The sequence below is a fragment of the Zalophus californianus genome, chromosome X, assembly GCF_009762305.2.
Source record: "Zalophus californianus isolate mZalCal1 chromosome X, mZalCal1.pri.v2, whole genome shotgun sequence".
Classification (NCBI taxonomy): domain Eukaryota; kingdom Metazoa; phylum Chordata; class Mammalia; order Carnivora; family Otariidae; genus Zalophus; species Zalophus californianus.
Genome location: NC_045612.1, coordinates 96197960 through 96223622, shown reverse-complemented (window position 1 = coordinate 96223622; position 25663 = coordinate 96197960). Strand labels below are relative to the sequence as shown.

General features: G+C 37.0%; 1 protein-coding gene across 2 annotated transcripts in view; it reads left to right on the top strand.

Moving 5' to 3' along the window:
• SYTL5 (synaptotagmin like 5) overlaps positions 1-25663 on the top strand; it is a 254902-nt gene that overhangs the window by 165581 nt on the left and 63658 nt on the right. For both annotated transcript variants that reach the window (XM_027607452.1, XM_035725740.1), the window contains exons 4-5: positions 23361-23476; positions 24904-25012. In XM_027607452.1, coding sequence (XP_027463253.1) covers positions 23361-23476; positions 24904-25012 — 225 coding nt within the window. The remainder of the gene's footprint in view (positions 1-23360; positions 23477-24903; positions 25013-25663) is intronic.

The following is a 25663-nucleotide window of genomic DNA, read 5'->3' as shown; positions in this document are numbered from 1 at the left end:
TTCCTGTTTGTTGGGGTGGGGGGTGGAGGGCGGGTTCTGTATCCTGTTAAAGAAAACTTCCCCTAACTCCCAAATCATGAAAATATTCTCCTATGCAATTTTCTGTATTGTTATTGGGTCGACTTTTACCTTTAGACATACAGTCTACCTGGAACTGATTTTTGTGTATGCTGTGAGTTAGGGATTTATTTTTCTATTTGAATAAATATATGTGCATGACCCAGGACCATTAATTAAAATGACCATCACTTTTTCACTGATCCACAGTGTCACTTTCACAAACCAAGTATTATTTATGCCTGCTCTAAAAGGTGTCTGACATTGTGCCAGTGCCACAGTATTTTGATTATTGTAGTTTTATATTAAAATTTTATATCCAGTAGACTTGCAACCTGTTCTTTTTGTTCACATTGCCTTGGCTATTATTGGCCCCTGGTATTTTTATATGAATTTTAAGAATCAGCTTAACAATTTCCACAAAATAAACCCTACTGGCATTTTTTATAGGGGTTGTATTATATCAATAGAGACTTTTGGGGAGTGTTGACATCTTTCAAAACTTAGTCTCTCAATACATAAACACTATGGCCTTTCCATTTATTTGCTTTTAATTTCTTTCAGTATTTTTTTAAAAGATTTTATTTATTTATTTGACAGAGAGAGACACAGCAAGAGAGGGAACACAAGCAGGGGGAGTGGGAGAGGGAGAAGCAGGCTTCCTGTGGAGCAGGGAGCCCGATGCGGGGCTCGATCCCAGGACCCTGGGATCATGACCTGAGCCGAAGGCAGACGCTAAACAACTGAGCCACCCAGGCGCCCCTTCTTTCAGTATTTTATAGTCTTGTGGTACAAGTCTTAACACATTATTAGATTTAGTCCAAGTATTTGGTTTTTATGTTATTACAGATAGAATCTTTCTGAAATTTTATTTCCTAATTGTTGGTATGTGGAAATGCAATTGATTTGGGTACTCTGACCTTGTATTCAGCAATCTTGTTGAATTTACTTCTTATTTATAATAGTTTTTGTGGAGCCTTTATTTATAAATAAATTTATATACAATCATGTCATCTGTGAAGAATGACTGTTTTATTTCTTATTTTGTAATACTTGTGTCTTTTTGCAATATTGCATATTTGTTTTTAATTTTATTGCTTTCTGCCTTCTTTATTTCCTTCTTTTTACTGTCTTTGGATTTATTTTTCACTAATGATTTTTTTTTTGCCTCATGGATATTTTATTTTAAAAACTGTGAGTATAATTAATATGTTTAAGAAAAGTCATTTTAAAGCATGGCCCATCTATGAGAAGTTTACTTGAGAACACTGTCATTCAGCTTTTTCCTATGGGGATTTGATGACTTTTAGGTGAATACACATTATATCCTTGTGTCTACATATGGAATCCTCTCTATGACTTTTGCTCTGGACTGATATTTGAATCCCAACTCCTCAAGTAACTTTGAAACTGCGATGACAAACTTTTCCAGTTTCTACAGTTCCTGGTATTTGAATGGATATATTCTCATCCTTTTAGTACATCTTGGTTCCATATTTTATATCTCATTCTGCTTTTTTTATTAATGATTTTTTTTGATTCAGATGTTTAGATACTTGATTTTGTAGCCTTTGTTTTCTCTAACATGTACATTTAAGGATATAAATTTTCCAGTTTTCACTGCTTTGGCTGCATCCCGTACATTTTTATGTCAATCATTTTTAAGACATTTATTTCATTCTGTTGTCTAATTTCCATCATCTTTAACTACAAGTTCTTTATAATTGTTTTTCACTTCTAATTTCAGGGGATTTTCTGTATCTCTTTTTGATTTTGATTTCTAGCTTAATTCCATTGTAGTCAGAGAACATACTCTGTCTGATTTCAGTCTTTGAAATTTGGCCCAGGAAATGGTCAGTTTTGTTAAATGTTTCCTATACCCTTGAAAAAAAAGTATTCTGCAGTTGTTTATTTGAATATCCTAGATATGTCTGTTAATGATGTTTGTTAATTGTGTTGTCCAAATCTCCCATTTCCTTGCTGATCATTTCATCTCTGTATTGTGTCTGATATTGAGTGAGGTATATACTAAACTCTCTCAATAAGGATGGTGGATTTTCTATTGATCCTTTTAGTTCTGATAATACTGGATTTATATATGTTGAAGTGATAGTCTTGAGTGCTTAAATATTTTGGATTGTGATATTTTGTGGGTGTGAAGAAACCTTTTTCATTATGAAAACTCCATCCTGAATTCTAGTTCTGATTTTTTCTTTAAAGTTTACTTTGTTGTTACAGCTGCAACACCATTTTGTGTGTGTGTGTGTTTCTTTTAGTGTATGTTTATCCTTTTATTTTCAACCATTCTGTTTCCTTATATTTAAGGTGTATCTCTTGTGAGGAGCATGTAATTATGCTTGTGTGTGTTAAATCCTGTCCAACAATTGTCATTGAGGTATTTATTTCACTTGTACCAACAGAATTACTCATATATTTTACTTAAAATCTATCATCTATTTACTCCGTCCCATCTGTTCCATTCTTTTTTCTGTTTATTTGCCTTCATTTCAGTTGTCTAAGTATTTTTTCTATTTCTCTTCTCTATTAAACTTTTTTTTTTATCACTCATCTAATGATAACTCTAGAAATTACAACATACATTCTTGACTTACTAAAATCTAATATAAATTAGTACTTTTGGTGCTTCTAAGACAATACCAGAATCTTTTTTTTTTTAAGATTTATTTATTTATTTGAAAGAGAGAATGAGAGAGAGAGAGAGCACATGAGAGGGGGGAGTCAGAGGGAGAAGCAGACTCCCCGCTGAGCAGGGAGCCCGATGTGGGACTCGATCCCGGGACTCCAGGATCATGACCTGAGCCGAAGGCAGTCGCTTAACCAACTGAGCCACCCAGGTGCCCGACAATACCAGAATCTTAAAATCCTTTAACTCCCCATACTCCCCTTCTAGTGCTGTTGTACATTTGAAATATCCATATATCTATCCTTACACATATACATACCTATGTATTTATCCTTAAAGAGATACACACAAATATACACTTGGTCTTAGTCTGTTCAGATGGCTGTAACAGAATAACATAGACTGGGTGGCTTATAAACAACAGAAATTTATTTCTCAGAGTCTTGGAAACTGGGGAGTCCAAAATCAAGTTTCTGCAGTTATGTTGTCTGCTGACTTTATTTTACTGAGGGCCTGCTTCTTGGTTCATAGACAGCTGTGTTCTCATTATGTCCTCACACTGTGAAAGGGGAAAGGGAGCTCTCTGGGGTCTCTTTATAAGGGCAACAGTCACCTGCCAAAGGCTCCTCCTCCAAATGTCATCACATTGGAATTACGTTTGAACAGGAATTACGAGGGGGACAGACATTCAGACTAACATACTTCATCCCACAAGGTATTACTGTTACTTTTATAGTCAATATTCACTTAGATTTACTGCACTGTTACCCTTTCCGTTGCTCTGTATTTTTAATTGTTACATTTCTGTGTTTCCTTCTAGGATAATTTTCCTTCTGCCTAAAGGGTACCCTTCAGTATTTCCTTTAGTAGAGTTCTAGTGATAAATACTTTCAGTTTTCATTTTTCTTAGCAATGCTTTATTTTGCTCTTATTTTTCAAGCATGTTTTTGCTGGTTATTGAATTCTAGATTAGAGGGTATAAATTTTCACTCACTTGAAGACATTCCATTGGCTTTTGGTTTCCAGTGTTTCTGTTAAGAAATCAGATGTCACTATGCTGTTGTTTTTTTTGAAAGTATTGTTGACCCTTGCACAATGTGGGTTAGGGGCACTGACCCCCCCCACACACACACACACATTGTAAAAAAAATCCATGTATAACTTTTGACTCCCTGAAAACTTAATAGCCTCTGTTGACCAGAAGGCTTACCAATAACAAAAACAGTTTATTAACACATATTGTGTATGTTACAGGTATTACATACTGTATTTTGAAAATAAAGAGAGCTAGAAAAAAAGTTTTATTAAGAAAATCATAGGGAAGAGAAAATACACTTATAGTACTGTATTGTATTTATCAGTACTGTAAGTTTCCATTATCTGTTTACAGGATGAATCATCTGTCAGTACCTATACCAATATTGTCTTCTATGATATAAAATACTGCAGATGTTAGGGGCACTGGGGTGGCTCAGTCAGTTGAGCAGCTAACTCTTGATTTCAGTTCAGGTCATGATCTCAGGGTCCTGAGATCTAGCCCCGCATCTGGCTCCACACTCAGCAGGGAGTTGGCTTGAGGATTCTCTCTTCCTCTGCCCCTCCTCCTGCTCACATGTGCTCTCTCTTGCTCCAAAATAAATAAATCTTTTTTTTTAAGATTTTATTTATTTATTTGACAGAGATATGGCAAGAGAGGGAACGCAAGTAGGGGGAGTGGGAGAGGGAGAAGCAGGCTTCCCGCTGAGCAGGGAGCCCGATGCGGGGCTCAATCCCAGGACCCTGGGATCACGACCTGAGCTGAAGGCAGACGCTTAATGACTGAGCCACCCAGGCGCCCCTAAAATAAATCTTTAAAAAATTACAGTACACACTATATATATCATTAACGTTAGACCTCAAAATAAGAAGATAATGTGAAAAAGAAATTCACATTTATTTGTAGATATGACTACTCATGCATTGATAATGAAGAAGCAGCAATATGATTGCTTTTTGGTAGTCTAATGTAATTGATACTCTTGCTTCATGGTAGCCTAGCCTATACACGAATGCATGAATTGTTATAAAAAATTTTTTATGGTGTATGGTATTATATTAATAATACAGTTTTGGGAACATTGTTACATTTTTAAAACCACTTACCTGTAATGATAGGCTGATACGCAGTTTCTCTAGGAGAGAGAAGCTTAATGTAAGGTAATGTAATTCTTTGAAAGCAAAGTTAGAAAACAGTAAGAAAACTAGTACATTATTAATCATGTATTGATGATCATTCACCTTATGTCTATGTGAGGATAGGTATAACCACTTCCGTACATGTCTTGAACACAGTGTGCTACATGGTAAATACTTAGGCGTTGATGATGATGACAACACAAAAGCACCTCCTACATTTCTTGTACAGTTATTAGATTTCCACACAGACACACACATACATAACAGATAAGTTAACTGTATGAACATATAAGTTTATTAACTGTATGGCACGATGATTATTAACTATTTAAGTGGAAGTGGATCATCATAAAAGTCTTTATTCTTGTCCTCTTCATGTTGAGTGGGCTGAGGAGGAGGAGGGGGGGGGCCTTGCTGTCTCAGGGGTGGCAGAGGCAGAGGAGGTGGAAGGGAAGGAAGGAGAGGCAGGCACACTCAGTGTAACTTTACAGAAATACGTCATAATTTCTGACTTTTTTGCTTTTTCATTTCTCTAAAAATATTTCTATATGGTACCAATCCTTCTTCCACCATTTGCTTTAGTTGTAGCGCCCATGTCTTAGAAGGGTCCATGTTGTTAAAGAAGCCAAAAGCCATATTGAATAATCAAGACTTTTCTGCCCAGTTGTCTAATGTCAGTTTGTTTTCTGGCACCACTTCTTCTATATCTTCTTCTTCATCACCTGGACTGGTTCAGAAGCACTCATCTCCATCAAGTCATCTTCTCTTAATTCCTGTGATATGGTGTCTGTCAGCTCTTGAACTTCTCCAAGATTCATACCTTGAAACCCTTTACCCCCCCCCCCCCACCCTTTGCCATAGCCACAGTCTCTTTCATGATTCCCTTGATTGGCTCTGTATAAATCCTGGGAAGTCATGCACAACATCTGGACACAGTTTTCTCCAGCAGGAATTTATTGTTTGGGGCTTGATGGTTTTCATGGCTTTTCTTCTAACAATGATGGCATCTTCAGTGGTGTGGTTCTCCCATGCTTTCATGTTTTCTCTATCAGGGTTCTCTTCCATAATGCTGACAAGCCATTCCATAGAGTCCCATGCATAATGAGCCTTAAATGTCCCTATGACACTCTGATCTAGAGGCTGGATCAGAGACATTATGTTTAGGGGCAAATAGACCACTTCAGTGCCCTCGGTGTTGAACTCATGGGATTCTGGGTAGCCAGGGGCATTGTCCACTATCCAAAGAACTTTAAGAGGCAGTCCCTTACTGGCAAGGTATTTCCTGACTTCAGGGACAAAGCATGGATGAAGCCAATTTAGAAGAAGGGTTCTCATTATTCAGGCCTTCTTGTTATACAACCAAAACACTAGCAGCTTATGTTTATCTTTTCCCTTCAAGGTTTGGGGGTTAGCAGCTTTATAGATAAGGGCAGTCCTGTTCATAAACCCAGCTGCATTTGCACAAAACAGTACAGTCAGCCTAGTCTTTCCTGCCTTAAATCCTAGCGCTCATTTCTTTTCATTACTAACAAATGTCTTTCGTGGCATATTTTTTTCCCCAAAATAGGGCACTTTCATCTGCATTAAAAACTCGTTCAAGCAGATTTCCTTTCTCCTCAGTGAGTTTGTAAGTGGTGTCTGAGAACTCATCTGCTGCCTCTTAGTTGGCCAGAACTGCTTCTCCCATTATCTTGGCCTTTTTTTTTTTTTTTTTTCTTAAGGCAAACCTCTTTCTAAAATTATCAAACCATCCTTTGCTGGCATTAAATTCTCCAACTTTAGATCCTTCACCTTTCTTTTGCTTTAGGTTGCTGATGTCATTTGCCCCCCAAATCATTAGAGTCTGTAGGCTTTGCCTTTCTTACAGCAGTCTTGCACCTACATAAAAACTGCCTTTTCAATATGAGATAGGTATTTTGTGAAAAGTGCAAGGTTTTCGCACCTGCTGGTTGTAACTGCAGCAACGGCTTCATGAGTTTCTTTTTCTTTTTTATAATGGTCCTTCCACTGGATTTATATATCTTGAATTGGTGGCTAACCACAGCTTCAGACCTCAATTTGTGGTGCCTATCAAGCAGTTCGTCTTTTCCTTATGATGCCATGACTTTTCTCTACTTCTTGGGAGCACTTCCAGCGTCACTAGTAGTACTTCGTATGGGTCCAATGATGTCGTTTGAAGTTTGAGGTATTGCACTAAACCAACAAATATGAGAACCATGAGGGATCACTTTTTATTGTGATACACAGTTTACTGTAGAGATGAACTGTTCGTGCAGAGATGATTAGTGTCACCTGGCATCCTAAGTAGATACTTGGAACACTTGAGCTCAGCACAATAGCAACAGGAGGTGACTACAAAATTACTACATTAGTACCGTTTATACTACAGATAATTTTATGCAGTCATGATTTAGTACTGCATTTTTACATTTGTTCACATTTTTCTCAACTGCAAATAGTGCCATGTATGGTCTGTAAGTCTTTGCATAAATTTTGATAAATTTTAACTGTTTATGATATATTTGTATGTATTTTATGATATTGAATGATAAGACAGACTAGTGTCTGCATATATTTTATGCCTTCATGACATACCTAACTTTTTCTTGATTTTTTTTTATTATTTCTAGGCTGTGCAGTTCATCTGTGAGTTTTTTCAAATTGTCACAAATCTCCAAAAATTTTAACAATATATTGGGAAAAAGCCACATATAAGTGAACCCACACTGTTTAAAGTTGTGCTGTCCAAGAATCAACTGTAACAATAGTTTTCATTGTCTGCTTTTAATATTTTCCCCTTTTCTGTTGAATTTACACACTTTCTGTAACACGTCTAGCCTATGTCTGATTTTCTTTATATTTGTCCATGTTGGGGTATCTAGAATGTCTTAAGTCTGCATCTGTTAATATCTTTTGTCATATTTGAATATTGCTCAGATAATATCTCTTCACATATTGCTTTTTCCCCTCTCTCTACTTCAGATACTCCAAATATGTATCTTAGTTTTATTTGATAGCTTTCGTGTATCTCTTATACTCTTTTCCGTATTTTATCCCTTTATATCTCTGAATTCGTTTTGTATATTTTTTTCTGATCTTTCACTTCACTAATCTTATCTTTGACTATGTTTAATTTGCTGTTAAGCACATTTTTTTAATTCATAAGTTCAGTTGTGTTTTTCAGTTTTAGATTTTTCATTTCGCTTTTGTTATGTTTCTGACTCTCTGCTGACCTTCACCCTTTTCTTGTAATTTCTTAGATAAATTATTTGTAATTATTTAAAAGTCTATGAATGATAATTGTATTATCTGAGTCCCTTATGGGACTGATTTTCTGTTTGTTTGTTTCTCTTGGTTTTGGTCATATCTTGTTTTCTCATAAACCTGATAACTTTTGACTGATGGACAAAGTATTTAAAAAATTATAAAAGTTAGTGAGACTCTGTGTAACAGTATGTATCGATTGAGAATGTCTATTTTACTTCCAGGAGGGAGATAAAATAAGACCACTAAATATTCAAGATTATCTTAATCAAATCAGAGATTGAGCTGATTTCAAAACTGGAGCCTTTCTCCCTGTGAGAGCTGATCTATTTTTGGGTCCCATTTACTCCTAGGGAATAGTCCTTCAAGGTCTCAAAATATACCTATTATGTAAGAGAGGCAGTTGATTTTAGATTTTAGAAATAGTGGAAATTAGAACACTAAGAGGTTAGGATGTGTATTAATAGAGTGGGGATGAGTATCAAAGTTTGTTTATTTCTTCACTCAGCTCTTTTCCCACAAAACACTGTCAAGGTGGGGTTTACAATTTCAGGGCAATGAAGAAGAAAATGGAATTTTAATAAATGACTGACCTTCTAATGGCAGAGTCTGAGGACTTATAAGGAATTTCTCAATAACTATTTTTCTAATCTGATACAGTATCTTTATTTGGTTCCTAGTATTAAATCATTTCTATTTTTTTAATAGTAGATATATATTTTTTTATTATTATGTTAATCACCATATATTACATCATTAGTTTTTGATGTAGGGTTCCATGATTCATTGTTTGCGTATAACACCCAGTGCTCCATGCAGAACGTGCCCTCTTTAATACCCATCACCAGGCTAACCCCTCCCCCCACCCCCTTCCCCTCTAGAACCCTCAGTTTGTTTCTCAGAGTCCATCGTCTCTCATGGTTTGTCTCCCCCTCCGATTTCCCCCCCTTCATTCTTCCCCTCCTGCTATCTTCTTCTTCTTCTTCTTCTTTTTTTTTTTTTTTAACATCTAACGTATTATTTGTTTCAGAGGTACAGGTCTGTGATTCAACAGCTATGGTGAGCGCTGTGAATTGTGTAAATCATTTCTGTTTCTTATTCCATTACTGTTCACTCTCTTCTCTAACCCTGGACCTTCATTTTCTCAGTCAATAGTAAGTAGGGACTGTGACTCATGAGCCCTTCAATCAATCAGGTGTTGCCTCAAGCTTCTATATGGGAAGAGGATTTTTTTATTATTATGTTAATCACCATTCATTACATCATTAGTTTTTGAGGAATTTTGTTTTTAACCTCTAAATGCCACTTGTAATCACTGAAGCATACTTTTCAATATAGGACCGAAGGGTCTGGTGTATTCACATAGTGCTAATTGGAAGTTTTGCCATCAGTTGGTCTGCTAGTCAGTATAGATGGTAATTGCAGGTCTGATTGACATAAACTTTCCCCTAAATCTTGTCAGATCAACATTAGGTTATATTAGGAAGAGATAAACTTTAAATATGTTAAATCAATGGAATTTGGAGGTTGTTTGTTATGGAAGCTACTCTGCCCAAACTAATACACCCCTTCCTGTGGTTTTTACCTTAATATGTATATGCTATGTATTTAATTATTAGTCCTGTTTATTATCTTTCTTCCTCCACTAGAATATAAGCTTTATAACAATGAGGGCAGGGGTTCTTATCAATAATGTTCACAGATGTAGTTCTAGTGCCTAAAAGAATGCCTATAGTGGGTACTCAGTGACTGTTAATGATGGATGAGTAAGGGATGATACGTGAGTGAGTAAATGAGTGAGTGAGTGAGTAGATGGCAGGTTTCCACTTAAAGCGTTTCAGGCTTAAGCAAGTTATGGAACAAATGTGGTTTTCTTCTGTCAGCAGCATGGGATTAAAAAAATACAAAAAAATCCATGAGCTATGCCAAGTACATATGCCCTTGGAACACAGTAAATTTTCAGCTGTCACAGAAAGATCTAATACCAGTTGTTGTCAGAAGGGTGTAAGAATAAATAATAGCAAGTAGAAAGTTCTGTGTCTGCCTTAGTAGATGTTAATGCATCAATACAGAACTTCTGAATCACTTGCCCTACTTTTGTTGATGAAACAGTAACTTAATAAACCCAACCATCCACCTAACCAATTGATCCATCCATGCATCAACCCATCCATCCATCCCTTTTATAATATTTATTGATAACCTGTTGGTATACTAGGAATTACAGATACAAAGATGAATAAAACATGGACTACCCTCAACGGTTTCACAGTCTAAGGAGGAAGATAAGTTTATTACAGTATTGTCTCCTCAGTAGCATAAATTCTGTTTTTATGCATTTAAATATCTGGAGGCAGAAACAGAGCTTTCAGTTAATTCTTACGCTTCTGACCACAACTTATATCCTTCTGTGACAGCTGGAAATTTACACGATGAGTGTCTTATCATAGTAAGTCAAATTGATAATTTGACTTATCAAAGTCCCTCCTTATTTTTAAGGCTGAAAATAGACCATTACTTCTCCATTATCCCTGCTACTAGTCTGTGTGATTTCTGAGACTTAAACTGTCAGTATTAGAAGTATCTCGTTTGCTGTTTATGGAGTGGTTTTCAAAAAGGAAGCATGAATGATACTTTATGGGCAGTGAACACCCTTTGTTTGTTGTGAGGGAATGCTGCAATGCCACTGGGCTGTCTCTATGCTTAATAGACCATAAAACTGAAATTCTCACCCTGACCTCTAAGAGATGAGATGAGTCAGAAAGTGACTCATTCTCTAATCAGTTGGAAGCACAACCTTTATTGTCATTTACCTTGGATTAGATCAAAATAAAGAGATTTTATTGCTGGACCACTGGAACGATTTGTAGCAAGGACTGATGAAGGGAGGCTACCTGTTACAATGGGGTGAGCAGCCCTTGACATTTTCTATAATCACTTCTCATTTTAACAAGTTGGTTGCTATAGGTCTAGTTTTAGATTTAACTCCAGAAACAGAATAAAAGGGACCCTGACACAGCCAGTTAGTCCATTTTGCTCTCTTAATGAGAACTACAAAATTCCACATAATTATACTAGCTGAGGCAGTTGCCATCCAACACAAAGACAGTCATAATGATCATTTTTCCTAATCAGCACTCCAGTTGAACTCAGAAAGACAACATGATGGAACCGAAAAGTGAATTACTTCTATGGTATCGATGACCTGATCTTCTATTCATGCCATGTTGTGACATTTCATGCTGTTGTGTATCCTTGTGAGAGTCTTTATCTTTTTAAAGAAGTAGGAAACTGATGTTTTTGTTTTGGATGAATTGGTAATGATTACTGAAGTAGATGAAATATAACTGAAATAGATAAAATATGAGCCTCTGCCAGTAAACTTGAAAGTATCAACAGTTGGAAGATACGCAGAGAGAGCGCAAAAGGGAATGTATAGTCCTTTGTTATGAGAAAGAGAAATTCAGCCCCTGACATCTGGAAATGGGTCTGATGTTTATGTGCCGGCTTTGATGCTATTACAAGATGAGCTGACGCTCACAGGGAGGCCATGGTGTTCATCTGTTGGACATAATCTGAGAGCATCGGCATCCCATAGGATTACACTGAAACCATGAGGAAGTGAAACAAAGTAAGAACAATACATAGTCTTGTCTGAGAGTAGACAAAAGCAAGGTGACTGTTCAAGCCGCAAAGTCTGAAACAGTCCCCTTTCCTGACTGATGTGAATAACCTGCTGCTTCCTTACCAGTTGCAGCTTCAGCTTTGTTCTCATTTGCCCTGCTTCTACATAAAACTTACTAAGACATCGGTCGTAGCATTGTCCCCACTTCCTGACATCACCTAATCTAGACGAAATCCCTGCTTCCTGGAACTCTCTCCAAAATTACCTAACATAAACCCAAATCCTATATTAAACTCTTTCAAATGCCCTCTTACTGAGATGCCCCATGGTTCATGACATGTGTTTTCCTTCATTGTGATGAAAAATATCTCAACTTGTTCAACCATAAGTGGGTTCCTGGTGATCTTTGGTTTGATGGGCATTGACAGTTGCCACATAGTGATTTCAGAATCACCCCTACTTTATCAAATTTCCATAATCTGGCTACAAGGGAAAGATTCACATTCAGAGTGATTTCACATTGACCCAGAGAATTTTGGAGTGGTAAGAAGCTATTTTGAGTGCCTTGACATGCTATTTTTCAGTCACCTATTAATTATATACAGAGCCCTCCCCAGTTTTTAGAATGCTTTGTTGACTGTGGAATAGTATCTAAATACCTACATAGGGCGCCTGGGTGGCTCAGTTGGTTAGGCGACTGCCTTCGGCTCAGGTCATGATCCTGGAGTCCCGGGATCGAGTCCCACATCGGGCTTCCTGCTCAGCAGGGAGTCTGCTTCTCCCTCTGACCCTCTTCCCTCTCGTGCTTTCTATCTCTTGTTCTCTCTCTCTCTCAAATAAATAAATAAAATCTTTAAAAATAAATAAATAAATACCTACATAGACTAGAGGGTTTTTTTTCCTTTAAAATTTTTTATTATGTTAATCACCATACATTACATCATTAGTTTTTGATGTAGTGTTCCATGATTCATTGTTTGTGCATAACACCCAGTGCTCCATGCAGAACGTGCCCTCCTTAATACCCATCACCAGGCTAACCCATCCCCCCACCCCCCTCCCCTCTAGAACCCTCAGTTTGTTTTTCAGAGTCCATCGTCTCTCATGGTTCGTCTCCCCCTCCGATTTCCCCCCCTTTATTCTTCCCCTCCTGCTATCTTCTTCTTTCTTTTTTTTTTCTTAACATTTATCGCATTATTTGTTTCAGAGGTACAGATCTGTGATTCAGCAGTCTTGCACAATTCACAGCGCTCACCATAGCACATACCCTCCCCACTGTCTATCACCCAGTCACCCCCTCCCTCCCACCCCCCACCACTCCAGCAACCCTCCGTTTGTTTCCTGAGATTAAGAATTCCTCATATCAGTGAGGTCATATGATACATGTCTTTCTCTGATTGACTTATTTCGCTCAGCATAACACCCTCCAGTTCCATCCACGTCGTTGCAAATGGCAAGATCTCATTCCTTTTGATGGCTGCATAATATTCCATCGTGTATATATACCACATCTTCTTTATCCATTCATCTGTCGATGGACATCTTGGCTCTTTCCACAGTTTGGCTATTGTGGACATTGCTGCTATAAACATCGGGGTGCACGTACCCCTTCAGATCCCTACATTTGTATCTTTGGGGTAAATACCCAGTAGTGCAATTGCTGGATCGTAGGGTAGCTCTATTTTCAACTGTTTGAGGAACCTCCATACTGTTTTCCAGAGTGGCTGCACCAGCTTGCATTCCCACCCACAGTGTAGGAGGGTTCCCCTTTCTCCGCATCCCCGCCAACATCTGTCGTTTCCTGACTTGTTAATTTTAGCCATTCTGACTGGTGTGAGGTGGTATCTCATTGAAGTTTTGATTTGGATTTTTTTTTTAATGTGAAAGTATCATATGTCACAAGACACTCTGTAATGTGTATGTACAGTTTAAACAATAATATAAGAGTGTCTGTGTATTCATCATCCAATTTAAGAATGAGACCATTCTCGTTTTGTATTTTTCATTCCCTTTACTTTATGGTTTTGCTGCACTTGGATGTGTCCCTAAGTAATATATTTTATAATTTTTTCATTTTTCAGTGCTATGGAAATGGAAATCATACTGTATGTATTCTTTATGACATTTTTAGCTCAGCATTTTTTGTGAAATCTATCCATGTTTATGTGAATACCGTTACATGCATATTTATCTTCACTATTGTATCATCATGTAATGTGTCTATTTTCTTGCTGATGGGCATTTATACTGTTTCAGTTTATAATGTCATAAAAGTGCTGCTAGGATATTTGTTTTTCCATTTTCTTTTCTTTTCATCATGATGAAGTGTACTCTTTAACCCCCATCCCTTATATCCCCAGCACCCCACTCACCTCCCTTTTGGTAACCATCAGTTTGTTCTCTTTAGTTAACAGTATTTCTTGGTTTGTCTCTCTCTCTCTTTCCCTTTGTTTATTGTTCCCTAAGTTCCACATATGAGTGAGATCATATGGTATTTGTCTTTCTCTAACTTATTTCTCTTAGCATTATACTCTCTAGCTCTACTTATGTTGTTACAAATGGACAGATTTCACTATTTATGACTAACATTCCATGTGCATATGTGTGCACACACCCACACACCACATCTTCTTTATCCATTCATCTGTCATTGGACGCTTGGGTTGCTTCCAAAGTTTGGCTTTTGTAAAGCTGCAATAAACTTAGGGGTGCGTGTATGCCTTTGAATTAGTGTTTTTGCATTTTGGGGATAAATGCCCAGTAGTGTGATCCATGGATCATAGGGTAGTTCTATTTTAATTTTTTTGAGAAACCTCTATACTGTTTTCCACAGTGGCTGCAGCAATTTGCATTCCCACCAAGAGTACAGGAGTGTTCCCTTTTCTCCACATCCTTGCCAACACCTATTGTTTCTTGTGTTTTGATTTTAGCTATTCTGACAGGTGTGAGTGGGGTGATATCTCATTATAGTTTTGATTTGCGTTTCCCTGATGATGAGTGATACTGAGCATCTTTTTATGTTTGTTGGCCATCCGTATGTCTTTTTGGAAAAATGTCTGTTCGTGTCTTCTGCCCATTTTTTAATTGAATTATTCGCTTTTTGGGTGTTGAGTTGTATCAGTTCTTTATATATTTTGGATACTAATCCTTTATTAGATATGTCATTTGCAAATATCTTCTCCCATTCATTAGGTTGCCTTTTAGTTTTGTTAATTGTTTCTCTCAATGTGCAGAAGCTTTTTATTTTGATGTGGTCCCAATACTTTATTTTTGCTTTTATTTCCCTTGCCTCAGGAGGCATAGCTAGAAAAATGTTGCCATGGCCGATGTCACAGATATTACTACCTGTGCTCTTTTTAAGGATTTTTCTGGTTTCAGGTCTCACATTTAGGTCTTTCATCCATTTTGAGTTTATATTTGTGTATGGTGCAAGAAAATGGTCCAGTTTCATTCTTTTACAAGGGGCTGTCTGGTTTTCCCATCACTATTTGTTGAAGAGAATGTCTTTTGGGGCACCTGAGTGGCTCAGTTGGTTAAGCATCCAACTCTTGATTTTGGCTCACATCATGATCTCAGGGTCATGGGCTAGAGCCCAGCATCCGGCTCTGTGCTCAGCAGGGAGTCTGACTGGATTCTCTCTCTCCCTTTCCCTCTGCCCCTCCCCTGCTATCTCTCAAATAAATAAATCTTTAAAAAAAAGAGAGAGACTTTTTCCCATTGTATATTCATTCTCTCTTTGTTGAAGATTTTTTTTTTTTTTAAAGATTAATTGACTATATATTTGTGGGTTTATTTCTGGGTTTTCTGTTCTATTTCACTGATCTATGTGTCAGTTTTTTATGCCAGTACTATACCGTTTTAATTACTACCACTGTGTAATATAACTTGAAATCGGGAATTGTGATACCTTCAATTTTGTTTTCCTTTTTCAAGATTGCTTTGGCTATTTGAGGCCTTTTGTGGCTCCATACAAATTTTAGGATTGTTTGTTCTGGTTTTGTGGAAAATGCTGTTGGTGTTTTAATAGAAATTGCATTAAATCTGTAGATTCCTTTGGGTAGTATAGACATTTTAACAGTATTTGTTCGTCCAACCCATGAGATGGGATGTCTTTCCATTTCTTTGCATCAGCTTGAATTTTTTTCACGAGTGTTTTATAGGTTTCAGAATACAGGTCTTTCACCTTTTTGGTTAAGTTTATTCTGAGATATTTTATTGTTTTTTGTCCAATTTTAAATGGGATTGTTACATCAATTTCACTTTTTCCTGCTTCATTATTAGCGTATGGGAATGCAATAGATTTCTGTACATTGATTTTATATCCTGTGACTTTATCAGGATATAGAAGTTCTAGAAGTTTTTTGGTGGAGTCTTTATGGTTTTCTATATATAGTATCATCTGCAAATAGTGAGAGTTTTACTTCTTCCGTACCAATTTGGATGCCTTTTATTTCTTTATGTTGTCTGATTGCTGTGGCTAGGACTTGCAGTATAGACTGAATGAAAATGGTAAGAGCAGACATCCTTGTCTTCTTCCTGACCTTAGGGGGGAAGCCCTCAGTTTTTCCCCACTATGATGCTGGCTGTGGGTTTTGCATATATGGCCTTTATTATGTTGAGATATGTTCCCTCTAGACCTACTTTGCGGAGGGTTTTTATCATGAATGGATATTATACTTTGCCAAGTGCTTTTTCTGCATCTTTTGAAATGATCATATGGTTTTTCATTCTTTATCTTATTGAAATAATGTATCACGTTGATTGTTTTGTGAATATTGAACTACCCTTGAATCCCAGGACTAAATCCCACCTAATTGTGGTGTATAATTTTTTTTAATGTATTGTTGGATTTGGTTTGCTAATACTTTGTTGAGGATTTTTACATTTATATTCATGAGAGTTATTGGCCTATAGTTCTCTTTTTGTGTGTGTGGTGTCTTTATCTGGTTTTGGTATCAGGGTGATACTGGCCTCATAAAATGAATTTAGAAGTTTTCCTTCCTTTTGTGTTTTTTGGAATACTTTGAGACGAATAGATATTAACTCTTCTTTAAATGTTTTGTAGAATTTGGCTGTGAAGCCATCTGGCCCTGGACTTTTGTTTGTTGGGAGTTGTGTTTTGTTTTGTTTTGTTTGATTACTGATTCTATTATATTGCGGGTGATTGTTCTGTTCAAATTTTATATTTCTTCCTGCTTTAGTTTTGGTAAGTTACATGTTTCTAGAAGTTTATCCATTTTTTCTAGGTTGTTCAGTTTGCTGGCATATAAGTTTTCATAATATTCGGTTACAATTGTTTATATTTCTGTGGTGTTGTTTGTTATTTCTCCTCTTTCGTTAGTAATTTTGTTAATTTAGGTCCCCCCCCCCTCTTTAAATGAATCTTCTTAGAGATTTATCAGTTTTGTTGTTCTTCAGTTTTGTTGATCTTTTCAAAGAACTAGATCCTGGTTTCACTGATATGTTGTCCTATTGGTTTTAGTTTCTGTGTCATTTATTTCTGCTCTAATCTTTATTATTTCCTTCCTTTTGCTGGGTTTGGGTTTTGTTTGTTCTTGCTATGACATTCTTGTACATATGGCCTGACAAACACAAGAGTTTCCCTAAGGTGGGGTTTTTAAAACTATGGGTCATGACCCATAGTGGTTGTGACCAGCACTGAAAACAAAATAGAATAGAAAATGTCAGTATACATGTAGTTATATGTGTGTGTGTAAATATAGTAATAAATGTGCTTGTATATATGTATGTGTATATGTTTGTATTTATTTTCTGGACTGTGATATAAAACATATTTTTTTACTGTGACCTATGCCAAAAATGTTTGAGAGGACTTCTCCAAGGAGTGCACCTAGGAATGAACTTGCAGGACAAATGATATGAGCATTTTCAGCTTTGCAAGATAATGTTAAATTGTTTTTCATAGCAGTTGTAGCAGTTTAAACTCTACCAGCATTATATAAAAGCTTTGTTTTATTTTTTACTTCACAATCTTACCAACACTTGGATTCATAAAAATTTTAGATTTTTGCCAAACTGAGAGAGGTAAGTGGATATCTTACTATGATTTTAATTTGAAATTTTCTGATGACTGATAAGGTTGACCATCTTTTCATAGGTTTATTGGACTTTTTGGATTCCTTTTTTGTGATATGACTATTTATTCCATTGCCCAATTTTCTGTTAGACTGTTAGTCTTTACCAGTTTGAAGTTTTTTTTAATGACCCTCTTCACTTCTGGAAATGCTTTTGTCTTTATGTCTATTTTGTTTGCCATTAATAAAACTACATCAAGTATTTTTTGTTAATATTGACATGGTATATCTTATTCTACCCTTGACTGAACATTTCTGTGTCCATATGACTCTATATAGCATATATGCTATTTTAAATTATTTGTATTTAAATATTTGCTATACATGTATGCTACATACATAATCCATGTATATACATATGCATGCTATCCATATATGCCATATATAATTTTTAAAGTTGAATCTGACAATATTTTTTCTTGAACTATAGTTAAGGCTACTTATGTTCATAGTAGTTAATGTAGTATGTACAGTTGTTTCTGTTGTGATCACTGCAATATTTGCTTTTATGTATTATCTATAGATTTTATTTGCTTTTATTTGTACTTTCTACAGATTGAAGTATATTTTTCTCATTCCATTTTATTTTTTCTAGTAGTGCAGATATTATTTATGATTTTTCATTTTCAGTGGTTACTCTAGAAATTACAACATTCATTTTAATTTTATGAATCAATAATTTTACTTTTCTTCTTATTAAAGGAATTTGATATTCTTAAACTTCGAATATCTTCTCCTGGGCTTATATATACTTTTTGTTTTGTTTTAGACATATCTTTTTGTTTGCTTTTGTTTTTTTAGTTCTTGCTTGGACTTATTTTTTAATTCAACAATTAGATATTATAATTTTTGTGTATATATCAGTGTTTAGATTTATCCACGTTTTACTAATTTCATTTATCACCATTTCTTTTTATATCTGAGATCTCTTTTACTTCTTCTTGAAGTACAATCTTTAGACCTTCCTTTAGTGAAACTCTGTTGATAATAGATCATTTCAGTTTTTAATTTGCTGAAAATTTTTTTATTTCATCCTCATTCCTGAGCAGTGGTTTTCTGTATATACAGTTTTAGGTTGGTAGTTATTTCCTCTCAGTACTTTGAAGGTATTGACTGGATGAATTCCGGATTTCGTTATTACTATTGAAAGTCAACTATCTTTCTAATTGTCATTTCTTTGTATGTAATTTGGGGGAATTTTTCCTCCCTACCTATTTGTAAGATGTTCTCTTTTTCTGGAGTGTTCTGCCGTTTTACCATAATGTGTCTAGGGATTTCTTTTTCAGTTTTTGTGTTTGGAAAAGAAGAAAAGAATATAGACTATCATCTGTGTAAGGCCAGAGTCCTTGTTTGTCTTATTTACATCTTTCCTCCTAGCCTTAGCAGAAGGCCTAATACGTAGTAGGAATGCAATAAATATTTGATAGGTAATGAGTAAATTTATAAGTAATTCTAATTAGTTTCCTTATGAATAACAGGAAGGAAACTTCTGTTGTATCTCAGCATATCTAATAAACATGTCTTATCTCAGATCTCTCCAGTAAATCATAGAAGATAACCAGGAAATGAATGTTTTAGTCATTTTCTTTTTTTGGGGGGGTAAGATTACATATTTTCCCTCTATAAATCTAAGGAGAACTTGACTTTACATTTAAATAAGCTTCCAAGTGAAAGTTTGAAGTCCCAGGAGTTTGACCTTAAAAAAAAAAAAATTAGGGCCTAGAAAACTCTGAATACTAAATAATCATTAATGACAAATAATGAGTGTAACTCACTTAGTTTCAGTCAAACTCATTCTTCAGAGTATGACCTAGAGGAAACACCAAATATATTCCAAGCCTTGTATTTTTCAAATATTAGGTTGATGTGACACAGAGGGATATAAATTGTATGGTGGGTATCATGTTTATTTTCTTTACTCTTTCACCACCCTTTATTCCTATCACTCTACCCCTAGGGTCCATGTGTGGATGTGTGCATGCACGCATGTGCATGATCATAGCGCATCATATGAATTAAAGCCTTGTTATAGCTGGCAACTATGTGTTCTTTTCTGGCAGTTTAGCCAAATGTAAAGAGTATGAGCTTTCAGTATAAATCCTGTTTCTGTCATAATACCTTTATACCTTTGGCAAGTTATTAAACCCTTGTGAGCTTTGGTTTCCTCATCTGAAAGAGAGAATAATAATAACTACTTCATGATTTAGAGTGAGGATTAGAGACCTGCATTAAGTGCCTAGCACATTCCTTGGTACACTGTATACACTCACTAGGTGTTGGCTCCCCATTCTTCCAACAAGACTCGCAACTACCTCAAGGATCAGAGAACGTGGCAAAGGCACAATCCCAAGAGATTGTTCTGATGTTGTTCAGAGCTCTGAGATGACAAATGACTCAAGTGCACATCTGAGTTGAGCAAATACAAGGATTATCGTGATTGTTTCTACAAGGATAGCAAGAGGTAATGACTAACAATTCTGGGAAGATCTTATTTGTGTTAGGTGTTGGCAGCAGCTCTAGGCATATATGGTAAAGATGACATGGAGGACCATTTCCTGGGCCATGTAGACAGGTGGTGGCCCACTTCCCCTGTCACATATGAAACTGCTGTTGGTGTGCTAGCCAGCTTACCCCATATCCCAGAAAGATTTAGAAAAAAAAAAAACCAGAAGTGAGATTTTGGTATGCCACTATTGGGTCATTTTTAATCTCTGATCTCTATTATTTCCCTTGTTTTTTTCTTTTTGTGTAAACTCTGTCCTGTTGCAGACGTTGGCAAACTCTTAAAAACTAAAATTCCAGAGAGTAAATATTATAGACTTTGAAGGCCATGTGGTCTCTGCTAAAAATACTCAACTCTGCATTTATAATAAAGTAGAAGAACAGCCAGAGATAATACGTAAACAAATGAGCATGGCTATATTTCGATAAAACTTTACTTACAGATGCTGAATTTTGAATAGAAGTCATATAATTTTCATATGTCATGAAATATTGCTCTTCTGATTTTTTCCCCCAACCACTAAAAAATGTAAAAACCACTCCTAGCTCCCAGACCATACAAAACATGTAGTGGGGTGAATTTTGCCCACACACCATTGTTTGCCAACCTGTGCCCTATTGGTCTCCTGAATTTTCTGTATTTATTTTCTCACAACCTGTGCATACCATATCCTTGATACGAATATTAAATATATGTCTATGTTTGAGTATTGTTTTCCTTTTCTCTTGCCGTCATAACAAATTTAGCAGCTTCAAACAGTGTAAATATATTATCGCCCAGTTCTGTAGCTCAGAAACCTGGGTTGGCTGGGTCTGTTTCCCTAGTCAAGGTTCACAAGGCTGAAATCAAGGTTTTGCCTGGCTGCACTCCTGTTGGAAGGCTTTGCAAAGATTTGGCTTCCAAACTCACTTTGGTAGACAGAATCTGATTCCTTATGGCTGTAGGAATGAGGCTTCTGTTTCCTTGTTTGCTGTTAGCTAAGAGCCAGCCTTAGCTCCAAGAATCCTTTCTCTCTGGTCCTTGCCTGTTGATTGCTATATCTCAGAGCCTTCTCAGTGTGTCAGATATTTCTCACATTTGGAATCTGACTTCCCGTTCTGTAGCATTGAAGCATCACAGATCTGAGTTCCTCCTCTTCTTCCTGATTTTAAGGGCTCCCTGATTACTTTGGGTCCACCTAGATCATCTAGGACAACCTCTCTATTTTAAGGTCAGCTTATTAGTAACTTTAATTCCATTAGCAAAATGCAATCAGCAGTACCAAGCATTTGGTGGAATAACGAAGGGACAGGAAATTTGAAGAGACATCTTTTAGAATTCAGAATAGCACGGTTACCACGTCTCTTTCCAACATAAGTAATGATACATGTCTGTGGAGCACTTGAGATGTATCCAGAAATAATTTAACCCATTCAAGCATTTTGTTTTGGTACATTAGATCTTAGATTTGATATATTCCATAAATACTTGGAGGTAGTTTGTAGCTAATCTAGTAGCCCTTGCTTCTCAACAGATGATCCAGCCACTTGGGAGTAAATCTGAGATATACATGCTATAGGCTTTCCTTTCAGTGAATAATTTGCTCCAAGGGTAACATTTTCACTTTTTTTTCCCCACTAGTGGCACTGTGTTTCATATATAATTTAATTTTTTGTCTTTTAGATTTAGAAGTAGCATTTTAGAGTAATTGCTGGTGGGGAACATGTTGACATATTTTTCTGGGGTGGTTTTTCGAAATTTAGGATCCAGTTATTAATTTCTAAGTCCACTTAGTTGCTGAATCACATGTATATGATTCTTAGGGCTACAAATCTCTAGTTGATCTCAGCTGCTTTTCTTCAGCCACCACATCTGACTTGTCACCAATCTTGCTGTTTCGCAGTGGCCAGAGAATCTATGTTTCTTTTCACCCCTTGGGCCCATCCCTGATACACATCTTCATCATTTCCTATTCTGTCTGTTGCAATAACTTCCTAATTGGCCTGCTTCTGGTTTCTCCTTTGTCCCTATAATGCTCCAGAGATTATATCATCCAGCCTGAGCTTTAGAAAAACTGAGAGTTCATTCCAGCTCCTTAACATGACATCCAAAGATTTCCATTATATGACCCAGTCCTACCTTTCAACCTCTTTTCCATTACAGTCCTCTGTAGACAGTGGTAGTTGAACACTACTGTACCAACACTTCTATAAGCCATGTTCAGAGAATGAGAAATAGGCCTGTGCAACTGGGATAAAGGGTTTGTGTAGTCATTGCAGGCAGGGTGTTTAAAAATGGGCATGGGCATGGTTGTTCAAAGATCCTTCTATTCTACCTTCAACATTCGGTTGATTATGAAATCCAGGCAAGCCCTTCTATTTTCTATATTTTTAATTTATCTCTACTTCCTATATTTTTAATTTATCTCTTCATTTCCCCAGCATGGGTCTTGTCATCTCTCTTCTGGACTATTGCCATGGCCAAACCTGTCTCTTTGTTCCGTTTGCTCTTTACTCTAAGCCGGTCATCATATTACATCAAGGTATCATTCTAAAACAGAGTCTAATTTTGGCCCCTTTGTAATTCAAAACCTTCATTCTTTCCCCATTGTTTCCACTGAAGAGTATTTGCGCACTAATGCAGTGGTTAAGAACTTGAGCCCTAGACCAGACTGCTTGGGCTGGGATCCTGGCTCTATCACTTACCAGCTATGTGATATGAGACATGTCGTTTTATTGCTCTAAGTGTCAATTTCCTCATCTATGAAATGAGCATAATGTTTACACAGGGTTGTTATGTGGCTAAAAATATATGAAGTATGAAGAGCAATTAGCAAGTAACTGGTATATAGTATATATTCAAGTAATAGGTAACCATTATAATCATCGTAAAATACTGGAGACATTGAGATAGACTCTATAAATGACTGGCTATTTTTTACTCAACTAGGGATTTTTGAGAGTTAATTATTTGGCCAAATAACTGAATTTCAATGCTCTCCCCTTTTCCCTTGAGCAGACAGTTAAGGATCGTAACTGGTGAGTGGTTTTTTGAAGAAAAGGCAAAGCGTTTCAAGCAAGTCAATGTTCTGGGCACTGATGTAGTCCGACAGTCCATCTTAAGAAGAAGTCCAGGTAATTAAAGCAATTATTTGGTTTCAAAACTGTCTTACTCTTCATTTTGGTGGGCTCCATAATTTCCCTATATATGTTGCAAATGAACATAGTTGAATTTCCTGAATCCCTTAGGTCATTTCAAAACTAAGTAGAATGAAATCTAAATCAGCAATTCATGCAAGGGAAGAGGAAGTCAGTAGAAAATAAAATCCACAGTGATTTTCCATATATTTGACACACTAAGATTTTCAAAGGAGGCATTTATCTTCATCACAGATAGTTCTTTCCCTGAATGCATTTCCAGTATTTTACTAGACATTTAAGAAAGTAACATAAAACAGATGAATTAAATGATTCACATTGTGAAAGCAATCCTTGATTTTTCAACACGAATGTATTTCAATAAAATTGCTTTTAAATGTTCCTTTTACTAATCCAGCGGTTCTCAACCAAGCGATGATACTGTACCCCATGCCCTCCTCCCTCAAGCCAGGGGAGCATTTAGAAACGCAACAACCAGATTGCAATGCCCGAACAGTATTTAGTGGGCAGGAGCCAGAGTGCTAAATGACCTGAATTGCTCAGGACCCTTTCACTCAATGAAGAATTATACTGTCACCCAAAGCAAGTAACACCCCCCCGCCTTGAGCCTGCTATTCGGTGCATTCAAACGACAGTTTAATTGGTTAAATATCGAGTGAAACTTGTGTTTAGGAGCCTGTTTCTCATGTAGAGCGTAGTAAAGGCAGGGCAAGCGTCTTCTGGCCTGTTGCTAGGGCGCCTCATCTTTATATCCAGAGACAACTGCCCTTGTTTTTAAGTCTGGAAGGTGGAGCTGGGAGGCTTGGGACTGATCCCAGTGTCACTTTTGGGTGTGGCCCTAGCAAGGAAGGGCTTTCCCACATGGGTAAGATCGGGTCTGATGCCACGCGGGGACAGAATGGAGTAGAGTTAGAATGAAGCAGTTAGTTCTGGCTGTTTTCCCCACTCAAACCTCAGCACCTTTTGGAATGTAGATTCCCTCAAGTCATGAGGTATAGACACAGTGGCTCGCCATCACAGGGAATCTGGTTTATGCACTCAGAATTTGGGTATTGTTAGAATCCCGTCTCTAGGGATTTCGAGTTCTCATGAACCCAGGCTCCTCCGCCCTAAAAATATCTGTAGAGGGATGATGTATCCTTCCTCCATCACAGTCATCCCTAAAAAGCTTATCTCAGCAAACCTCCCACCAGTGAATCCTGATGTTCATCTTCCTTTAACTCCGGAACACTCAGCAGATTAGAAATAACTGTGTGACTAGGAGTCGGGATGGGAATGCCATTGCCAGTTATTATAGACTTCTTTGTCCCGTGCTAACGTAGGAAAGTGAATGACGAATAGAAAATTGCTCTCATTTCTGGCCATTTTGTGCGGAACTTTGTCTTCTGATTGTTTTTAATGAGGAACTGAAGAAATACAAAGTCAAGAGCAACCCCGCCGGGACCCAGAAAAGGCAGACACTTCACCTTCTGCCAGGCAAAAGGCCGGTCGTGACGGACCCAGAAGAAAGGGGTAAGACATACCTTTTCCAAGGGAATAGTTGATCTTTATTCCAGAAACCTCTGAAATGAAGACTCCGTAGTTTTTCAAGTTGGATGTCACTTCGGTGACCCAGAGAAGGTCAACATAACCAACCAAGGCAACATTCTCCTATCATTTCCCTGAGGGAAATGCAGTTTTACTTACTTTTGGTCTTAAGTAATTAAAGGTCCCCTTGGACCTGAACCTGTAAAAGTTTTTATTTCATTTGACATATCTGGTCTCGCACTGAATGGCTCTCATTGCTTCGAGGTAGAAACTTTCATGTCAGGGCCAGTCTTGTCTATAAAGATGTGACAACTGGCCTGGTTGTGGAATGTCACCACCCTCCCTCAACCTGAGTGCTGATATAGGGAATATCCAAATGAAAGATTTATTAATTGGGCTTAAAACTTAATGTCCCCTGTTTAAAATGTGAGCTTCCTTAAGGAAGAAATCACGCTTGGCTACCTCGGTACCTTCATTCAGAAAAGACTTGTCTCAAGTACAGAGAATCAGACTGGGAGGCGCAGAGGGAAGCAAGATTCAGGGAAGCACTAGGAAACTGGGGGCATTGGGGCTTCCTCAGGGGAGGAAAGAGGCCCCCAAAGTGCAGGCAGAAAGGACCAAAAGGCCAACTTCTGC